The 10297-nt window shown below is 43.0% G+C and overlaps 1 protein-coding gene across 6 annotated transcripts in view; it reads left to right on the forward strand.

Annotated features, from left to right (window-relative positions):
• Positions 1-7418, forward strand: part of arhgap12b (Rho GTPase activating protein 12b) — a 65026-nt gene extending 57608 nt beyond the window's left edge. For 2 of the 6 annotated variants that reach the window (XM_040018711.1, XM_040018716.1), the window contains 13 exons: positions 301-375; positions 730-791; positions 867-948; positions 1120-1242; positions 2748-2852; positions 2970-3068; positions 3285-3387; positions 3477-3596; positions 3700-3798; positions 4480-4557; positions 4658-4792; positions 4900-5005; positions 6017-7418. In XM_040018711.1, the coding sequence (XP_039874645.1) occupies positions 301-375; positions 730-791; positions 867-948; positions 1120-1242; positions 2748-2852; positions 2970-3068; positions 3285-3387; positions 3477-3596; positions 3700-3798; positions 4480-4557; positions 4658-4792; positions 4900-5005; positions 6017-6191 (1362 nt within the window). In that variant the 3' untranslated portion in view covers positions 6192-7418. The remainder of the gene's footprint in view (positions 1-300; positions 376-729; positions 792-866; positions 949-1119; positions 1243-2747; positions 2853-2969; positions 3069-3284; positions 3388-3476; positions 3597-3699; positions 3799-4479; positions 4558-4657; positions 4793-4899; positions 5006-6016) is intronic. The other 4 variants (XM_040018712.1, XM_040018714.1, XM_040018713.1 and 1 more) reach the window with 4 other exon arrangements.
• The last annotated feature ends 2879 nt before the right edge of the window (positions 7419-10297 follow it).

Genomic DNA, 10297 nt, shown 5'->3' on the forward strand with positions numbered 1-10297 from the left:
TATGTTGGTGTTTTGTTAGTTTCTTCAGTGTACATTGTTGTTGATGCAGATCAGGAAAAGAAGAAGCTTATTGGACTAAATATTGAACATCTCTGAAGCCGAAATCCAAGATGTTTGCAGTTTAAACCCTAACTTGTCTTTTTTATCTTTCTCTTTTAATGACTTCTATTAACAATAACTCATTCTTGTGATTCCATCCCAGGTTTCTTCTCCATCACTCACTAACCTCAGGCCTACTGTCTTCATGTGTAGTCATGTATAGTTATTAGTGACTTATCACACTGTGCCTCTTGTTGGTAGGAGTGTGCTTCGGTGCCCAAGCAGAGCTCTCCAGACTCTGACTCCTGCCCCTCATCTCCTAAGCACCCCTTGACCGTTAGTATCCCAGCTTGCACTGCACACTGCATATCATCATCCTGCTGTCTCTGCATGTAAAGACAACACTTCTCATCTTTAATCTTCTCAACAACCCAGTTGGTTTACTATCGTCTGCTGCATGCCATATTTACCTGCATCAAACCTATCACCTACCTACTAAACTACTATTTCAACACTGCAGCATTAGGGTGCCATCTGCTGGTGGTGTTTAGCTATGACACAAGGCAACACAGCAGCTTGAAGACTGTTTGCTCCGCTCCATTTGCTTGTTGAGGATCGGTGTGTGCGTGTATTTTCATTCATGCGTTCCAGCAGTTTTTTTTATCTGCCACTGTGTGTCTCTCTCTTCAGCCTTCAGAGAAGTGTGGAGTTCTCAATGTCACCAAAATCACAGAGAATGGAAAGAAAGTCAGGTAAGAAGTGATTACTCTCTAAAAGTGTTCTCTGCATCCACAGAATGTCATTAACACATTTGTTCTGACTAACAGGAAGAACTGGACCTCCTCATGGACTGTGCTGCAGGGCTCATCCCTGCTCTTTGCAAAGGGTCAGGGGGGCAGCACCAGCTGGGTATGTATCCTGTGACCTCTGACTTCTTCTTTTGCTTTTTTTTTTATCATTCCATTTGTTTCTCTGATATTTTCCTTTTCCATATTCCTGCGTATTCACCGGCCTTCATGCCATCTGTGTTGTGACGTTTGTCAACTTCTGTTCATTAGTTTTCTCCTCTTCTCTCTGAAGTCTTACTACCGCAGCGACTCTATCCCAGAGCTGCTCCTCACTCTTCTTAGCAGCTGGAAGCACTCAGTCAAGCCCCGTCCCGCTGTCTCCTATGTGAACTGTAGGCCCGGTCAGGCTGCCGCTGTATGTTCCCTCTCTCTCTGCATGCGCTCCCACCTCTCTCCCATTTGTTCATTCACCCCTGCTGTGACTGACCAGGAGACTGACTGACGTGTGTTTGTCAAGCTTGACTCACCTTAACTTCACTTTAGAGAAACAGCGGTTTAAAGAGAGATCAAAGGATTCTTTTAAAGGTTGTGTGATATTTATACTTTTATCTTAAATTTACAAGAAAGCAGCTACTGTACATTTTTGATCTTTGTTGCACTTTGTGGCATTAAACTTGCACATTTTACCTGGTGCTTGGAGAGCAGCCAGGATTTAGGCTACGTCCACACTAATGCGTTTTCGTTGGAAAACGCATAGTTTTCTCTCCATTTTGGCCTCCCGTCCACACTCAGTGTTTTCTGTGAAGGAAAACGCAGCGTTTTGAAAACGCTCTCAAAAAACGCATACACTTGAAAATGGTGCTTTTGCGTCGCAGTGTGGACAGCGAAAACTGAGACTTTTTGAAAACAATGATACATTTTAGTCATGTGATGCAATCAAGTGGCCAATTAAACAGCGGTGGGCATTATACAGCAGTTGTTTTGTTTGCTCTCAATTTTGACAGCCCTATTAAAGATTAATATCAGTTTGTACATCCCCCACATAGCTTTTCTTCAAATTCCAACAACTCCACCTCATTGTTAGTCCATTTTAAAAAAACTCTGTGCTTTTTCTCGACATTTTGCCGCGACGTTTCAAAGAATCGGAAAGTAAATCACTCTACAATCCAGTGCCAAATTTAAAATCTTGTCTTGGTCATTTACAACAAGTGGAGATACTTATAATTGACCTTGTTTTATGATGGGTCACACCACAGCTCCAGTGATTAATAACAGTGCTGGGTCGTGTCCTGGCATCCCCTTCCAGAAAGTTACCCACACATGAAGAGCCAGACTTTGGGGACAGTGCTGGAGTTGATCAACTGCTCCAACGTGCAGCTTTCTGCTGGGGTGTCTGACCAGGCGTTGATGTCAGGAATCTGTTCGCACAGTTTCAGGCATTTGACATATGGACCGCATGTCTGACAAGAAGAGAGATTTAGGAGGCTCACGGTGTTCATCACTTTCCGGTGATATTTCCAGGAATAGCTCTGACTGAATTACAACGCTGTTAGATTTAAAACCTCCAAACATCGTGTTTATTAATATGCATGACATTAATATAAATAACTAATAGCCTTTTTGCTTTTTCGTAACACAAAACTAAAGATCTTTGTGTGTGAAGAGATCCAATATGTACCTCCTGCTCCACCAGTGATTCCTCTGACATCAATGCAATATTAATGAACATAACTGAGGTTCTTAGATGATTTAACGACTATTTTATTAACTGTTGTGTTATTTACTGAGTCCAGTGTTAAGTCTTTACCCCTTTGTTGCATATCTGGTTTCATCCTTGTACAGACACAGCATGACATCCCTGTTATATTATGTGTGCGTCAGATGTTGTCTCTCATACTGTGTCTCGTCTCTCTGTTCCAGAAGTTTGGCAGCAATCAGTCTAAGCCTGAGTTCACTGTGGATCTGCGCGGGGGGACAGTGGAGTGGGCCTCCAAGGACAAATCAAGCAAGAAGCATGTCATCGAGGTGCTGGACCCACTGGACCTGCTCCCAACTCTCAGCTCTTGTTTTTTCAGTCATTTTTGGTTCAAACATGTCAGAACAAGCTGAGCTGTTTTGGCTTTTTATCCTTTCCTCCTCTAGCTGAAGACCCGTCAGGGAACAGAGCTCCTGATACAGTCTGAGATCGACAGTGTCATCAGTGACTGGTACCGCGCCCTTACAGAGACCATCAACACACATGTGAGTGGAGGACACAGAAGCTTTACCTTTAATTTAGATACTTTTCCCACAATTCAGTGCAAGTCCAGCCAGAGCTGAAATCCCAGTTTACACCTGTTTAAACAAACTGCAGTGAAAGGTTAAATATTCAGGAGTGGACAGAATAAATAGAAACTGAGAGCAAATTCATTCTGAGCCAGCTTAAGCTAACAGCACGTATGTGTCTTCCCCGTCCAGGCGTGGGAGTCGGATGAAGCCATTGAGGAGGACATGCCAGAGTCTCCGGGAGCTGAGAAACAGGACAAGGAGAAGGAGCACCGGGACTCTAAGAAGAGCCGAGGTAAGTCTGCGAGTGTCCCTGCGCTACAGAATGGGCATTCAGTGTGTTTGCAAAAGAGATGCACTCACATGGAGCCTGTCTTCCTACAGCAATGAAGAACTCTGTGAGCATGGATTCATCAGACCAGAAGAAAACCAGGATGAAGCTCAAGAAGTTCCTGACTCGTCGACCCACATACCAGGCTGTCCGAGACAAAGGATACATTAAAGGTAAGCGGACAGCAGCTCTATGCACGTGACTCCAGCGAGAGTGCTCTGTGATGTTCCACCAGACGGGTGAAAGATGGAAATAAATGTTTGTGTGTGCTCACAGATCAGGTGTTCGGCTGCAGTCTGACCAGTCTGTGTCAGCGGGAGAACACATCAGTGCCCAACTTTGTCACAATGTGCATCGACCATGTGGAGAACACAGGTACGAGCCCCCCATACATACGCATATGTCACACTGCTTTTTGCAAAGGGTCACACCTTGGCGATGGTTTCGGCTCAGTTTTATTTCATGTTCAGCCAGTCGTTTGTTACAGTTGCATTATTTTTTCACACACATTAAACAACAGAGTTCCAGAGGTTAAAAGTACACGAGCCAATTACCGAGTCGTAAACTGGAAGAGGCTGTGTAAAAGTATTTAAATGAAAAAATGTTTGAAAATCAGTAAATACAAAAATAAATAGATCTTCCAGCCGATGAGGTTACATAGACACAGGCCAGTAACATGACCTGTGTCCAGGTCATGTCGGAGAGAGGCAGAGTCTTTCAGAAGTAAACTCAGGTTTTCTGCCACTTCAGCCAGTTCAGAATATTAAACATCTGTGTGGAATTTCAATTGTTTTTAAATTGTTTTTGCTTCTGATGCTGCGACTTTCTGTATCAGGCGTGATTTTAGTCTCTTTCAAGCATCAACTCAACTGTTTTCATTCAGACTACCTGCAGTTTGTTCCAGAGCAACACAAAGCGAGGCAGTGAAGACAAAAGCATTTGATCAGTCTCTCTTTGTTGGTGCTGCTGCTTTAAAGTCAGGAAACATCAACGCGGCCTTGTCGTTTACACTCCCTGCTCCTGTCTGTGTTCCCTTCCTCTCAACTACACCCACAGGTCTTAATATTGACGGCTTATATCGAGTGAGCGGGAACCTGGCAGTGATCCAGAAGCTTCGCTTTGCTGTGAATCATGGTAAGATCTAGTTACACTGTATCTCTATATGTGATGTGATGTAAAGGGTCAGCTTTCTGGTAATAGTTGTGTTCTGCCTTACCTCCTCGTCATCTGTCAGATGAGAAGGTGGATCTCAATGATAGCAAGTGGGAGGACATCCACGTCACCACCGGAGCTCTCAAGATGTTTTTCAGGGAGCTTCCAGAGCCTCTGTTCTCATACGGATCCTTCAATGACTTTGTGAATGCCATCAGTGAGTTATACGGTTAAAATAGTCTTTAGGTTAAATCCTTTGCCTGGTGTGACCACAAGGTGGCACTGCATCCATGTGTTTTCACTGATTCTGCTTCTCCTCTTCAGAGTGCTCCGACTACAAGCAGCGAGTGAATTCAATCAAAGATTTAATCAAGAAGTTGCCAAAGCCCAACCATGACACAATGCAAATCCTCTTCAAACACCTGAGGAGGTAAGCAGTGCGCTGGGACACTTTCCATTCATCCATTTAATAAATAACTTCTTCAGATCCTGAAACCTGTGAAATTTCATCACTGTCTTCAGAAGTAAGAAAGTCATCAGTCAGACTTGTTCACTTCTAGGTTTCCCAATTGAAGTCGGATATTCTCTGAATTAAAGCCACTGTGTTGCATGTTGGTTATTTATTACTGTGTATTTTGTTATACACTAAGGTATAATGACAAAACATTGTTTCAGCCCAGATATAAATCATTTTACCCTGAAGATCCATCAAATAAAAACAAATATTCGGACCTGTGTCTGTATCAACACATGGGAAAAGTACAGCCTGACAACTGTAACCAGCCCATCCCAGTGTGAAGCCCAGGATCATAACTAGTTGGCCAACTCATCAGCAGTCACTTTGAAAAATTAAAAATTTATTGGGTCACGTTTTACTTGAACGAGTTTCACACGCGTGGCTCAAACAGACCCGTTCAGCTGTTTACTCTCCCTCGTTCCGATCAGCCTACATGCAAACACAAACTTGAGCCAGCTGTGTATTCTTGGCTCACTGCAGCCAGTGGCAATATCATATGTTCACAATGACATTTGCCTAGCTTTCCAATTTGCATTTATATGGTGCCGTGTTTGCTGTAATTCAGTACCTGTGAAGTGGTGTTTCATGAGGAAATTTATAGCGTGACATTCTGTATATGGAGGTCTACATATATCAGCAGGGGGATTTAATCTGCCTTCTTTTTTCCTTCGCTCCATGAATATGTTATTGTTTTGTGCATCTGCATGCAAGGATGTAGATTCTATTTAAAAAAGCTATTATGCTCTTGCCTGGAGCGTTCTGTCGTGTTACCGAGTTTGCTTCTGCGCTCCGGCTCGAGCCTTAAAGATGTATGTAATGCACTTTTCTCCAGATGAAACCGGAACGCCGGCGAACATCTGAAGCTGTTTATAAAACGTGCAATCTCTAAATCTCCTCTTCTCCCCATTCTCCTCTTCTCTCCAGGGTGGTGGACCACGGAGAGGCCAACCGCATGACCACGCAGAGCGTGGCCATCGTGTTCGGACCCACGCTGCTGAGGCCCGAGACCGAGACGGGCAACATCGCGGTCCACATGGTCTACCAGAACCAGATAGTAGAGCTTATACTGCTCGAGTACGAAAGTATTTTTGGTAGGTAGAGGTGCCTACTTAGGAAGAGGATGCCACACTTTTCAAACATGGACTTGTTTTCCATTTCCCCTCCTCTCTTTTGTTTCTGGACTGAACTGAACATTGCTGTGGACCAAGCAGAAAAAAAATTCCTGAAGTGTTGCACTTAAAGAAGTTTTGGAGATGATTTAAAAGAAAAAAAACAAAGTGTATAAATCTCACCCACTTGTTCAGTTGCCATTCCTGCTGCGAGTAGTGGGGCCAGATGAGTTTTTTTCAGAGTGGTGCTGCGATGACGTGTGGACGATGTGGTGGATTTGAGTATTCAGGTGTTTTTCACATACACTGGATTCCCTGTGGCCAGTAAATGAAAGTGGAGCTGCTCGCACCTCTTGGTGGAATCCGACCAGCAGTGGTTCTGGTTTCTGTGTCGTGAAGCTTCGTTTGTGACGTGTGAGCCCTTTGAGTATTTGGATGAGGTGGAAAAATAATCAGTGTTAAGCTAACAGACTGTCTTTTGGCTCTTGGATGAACTGGAATTACACTTATCCCACTTATTAGTGACACCCCCGCCCCCACTTTCAACCAGTGTTGGCCATTAACCCTTTGACACACGAGTGTGCCGAGTGAGGTAAATGGCATCAAATCGGAGCAGAAGCATCCCTGTGTTGCCACTTTGTAACAAACTGTGTGTCGTGTAGTCTAACGTGCTTTGGTAACATTTGCGTTAAGCCGACCGCGATCCTTCGTGAACTTCATTAAAACTTCTGTGGCGAGAAAGGTCGCCAACCTCAGTCCTGGTGTTACTGGAAACCAACAAAGCGGACTTCTGGGAACTTCAGTGTTACCATTTCACGTGAATTTGCTGACCCTTCTCCTCACGTAAGCTAATATTACAAAGTGTTCAGACAGGGGAACATGGCGCCCGGCTGTTCGAACGCAAAGAAGAGCCTTTAAACCCTTTCGGAGCGTATGTACAGGGAAAGAAAGTAGCTGTTAAACTGTCGTAGTGACTGAGGTATGTGTGCTTTTGATGGCGAACCAGTGAAAGAGTCTGACTTTGTTGAAGTTTGAATCAAAAACGTGAAAAATAGACAGATTGTGAAAAAGAAAAAAAACCCCGTGACCGACTGTTACTTTTGTTTGCAGGTGTATCTGGAGTGTTTGCGCATGGTCAGGCATACATTTGAATGTACTTTTCAGGCTAACTGCTGTTTGTGAAATTGCTATGTCTAATAAAAAACAAGACAAACCCACGTCGGTGTGTGCTGTGGTGGATGTGTGGATGTGAAGTGAAGAAAAGGTTAGCAGGCTGTTTAACCTTCAATCAGCTCTAAAGCTTCCCCCCTTTCCCTCGTCTTTAATTACATAATTGAATTAATCTACTCAGCACTGATATCCTGCTTATTGAATTGAGTGATTAAGCTTTCATGTCTCAATCAATTATTTTCCTACCTGTTAATTATGAAATGAAACGTCGGTGTATTTCTGGAGATTTCTTGAACGCGGCCCAACCTCTGCCGCTCCACTTCCATTAATCTGATTTCTCCGTTCTTCAAACGCCGTTTTTGTCGTTACGTCTCAGGTCAAACGTGGCTGCAGACCTGAAGGGTGTGGATTAATTGATGTCTAATTAGGTAATTGCCACAGTGTCAGTTCTGATTAAGAAGCACGAAGTGGAGCAAACTCTGCTTTGCTGAAAGCCACACAGAGCCTGTGTGTATATTTTCTGTAGTTGTCTCCATATGTGGACGTTTTCAGAGTGGGTTTGCTTTAATCTAATTTAGTTTTTATTAGCGCCAGTGTTTAATTTTCCTTGATTTTTGGAATGTGGCATTTGTCGGGGGAATGCCACATCAAAGACGTCAACTAAAGACACCTCCTGTTGTTATAGTTTCAGAATATCCTTGTTTTCACCTTGTTAACTTTAACCTCTTTTTCATATCATTTTTTTGTGCATATATATAAGTAGTAGTTTCTTGGCCCGATGAGGCTATTTAATGACAAATTAAGTCAATACATTTGGTATCTTTTCACTGAAACTCAGTATGAGGTCCAAAGAAATGTTAATGGAGTGAAGGACAGAGCAGAAACTTTAAGAGTAGCCAAATTAGCAGTGCTGTACAAAGAAAACCAAAAGGCCTGAAAGACCACAGCAGGCAACTAAACTCTTGGGGAGGTAGGTGTATCATAATCAGTGTCTAATGTCGTGAATGTAAACAGCGTTTACAACACGGTGTAAACTAGGGCTGGGTATCGTCACTGATTTCTAGAATCGATTCAATTCCGATTCACAAGGTCCCGAATCGATTCGATCCACGATTCGATTTAATTCGATTCGATTCGATTTAAATCTGGGAAATTTTGACAGTCAGAAATATAATTCAGATCAGAACATTTACATATTTTTGTATCTATAAAAAGGAAGCTGACACTCGCAAGACTTTATCAAAGGTGTGAGCATCACAGCAGAGGCCTTTGTGTCAAAATAGCTGAAGATAAAACACAGAAAAACATGTAGGTGATTTTCCTGGCCTGGGATTTTATAAAAATATTCTGCAGTACATCAAAAACGAAAGAAAACCATTAATTAATGAACATTACCTCTGACGTTACAGCGGTTTTATTAGAGACACGGCTAAGCATTTTGCATTTTGAATAATTTTAAAAAGTTTCAATTTGTTCAGTATTGAACAGCAGAAATGAGGTTTTCTTTTCGGAAGAATGTAAAAGGGAAAAAAACAGCGGCCGACAGCGCTGTAAGCAACAGTAGACTTGTGCGTAACAAGCAAGCGAATAATGAAGAAAGCGAAACTGTTCGAGACAGAGAGAGAGGGGGGGGGAGGGAGAGAGAGAGGGAGAGAGAGAGAGCTGCGCATCGCAATGGAAGCAAAACAGTAAAAGAGTGAATTCATGACGATGTTTATGTGAAGCGTTTGGATCTTCTTTTGCTGCTGGTTCGGTCAATATTGTTTGGAGAGAGATCAAACTAACAGCTTTAGAATCAGCGCATAAAGGGCGTGAACACAAAGCGCGGACCCAGATCAGCGAGCTGTCGGCTTTCAGCCCCGACTGTGAGAAAGGCGACATCTAACTGATTCTGAACCGCAGGTCGCGCTGTGTGTTTAAGTCTATGTGCAGAATCCCTGTACCTGCTCTCATTTACTGTTTGGTGGTTCTTGAAATTTTGTGAGATGTCACCAGAGATTCTGGCATTTCGGACAAAATAAATTTATATTAAAAAATCGATTCAGGATTTTAATGAATCGATTTTACGTTATCCAAGCCAGAATCGATTTTAATCGATGAATCGATTATAAAAACCCACCCCTAGTGTAAACCTTTGCCTATACTAAAAACAGCAAGGGTAGATTGGACTGACAGAAAACGTGAAAGTACGGTGTCCTGGAGAGGTCAAAATCACCAGCGAATAGAAAAAGAATGCAAAAGCTCACACACACATAAAGAAGCACAACAGAACCTATGTTGTGTCCTCACACAACATGGTGACAATCAGCTGCAGATGTGACAGAAAAAGTCTTCACAGATGAAACAAAGATTAACTTCTGTCAGAATGATGAGAAGAGAAATGATCCAAAGCTTTCCACAGCATCTGTGAAACACGCTGAAGGCGATGTTATGGCACAGGCCTGGCTGTCAGCAGAAACCTGTAAATTGTGTTTGCCGATAATGTGACTACTAACAAAAGTAGCAGGATGAACTAAAGTGTACAGGACTGCTGCTCAGATTCAGCCGAATGCTGCAAAACTGATGAGACGGCGCTTCACACTGCAGATGGATAAGCCAAAGCAAACCGCAAAATCGACCCGAGAGTTCCTCAAAGCAAAGAAAGGAGTTCTTCAATGGGCAGGTCAAACACCTGAAGACGGTAGCCTAGCAGACGATCTCACTCTTACCTGGTTTTCAGCATCTCCCAAATGAAATGGAAACAGTTTTCCAGTTGATCAACCACAAAGCTTGCTGTTGGTGGATTCCCTGGTTTGATTTAACATTTCAGCCTGTACATTAGCCCGCAGACATTAATGTGAGGGTTTAGAATCTATGACTGACCGTATCTCACAGATGACAAAAGCTGTGCGATGTGTGACATCATGTGTGAGTCACATGTATGATA

This window comes from Simochromis diagramma, unplaced genomic scaffold (assembly GCF_900408965.1).
Source record: "Simochromis diagramma unplaced genomic scaffold, fSimDia1.1 OVJJ01000717.1, whole genome shotgun sequence".
NCBI lineage: Eukaryota > Metazoa > Chordata > Actinopteri > Cichliformes > Cichlidae > Simochromis > Simochromis diagramma.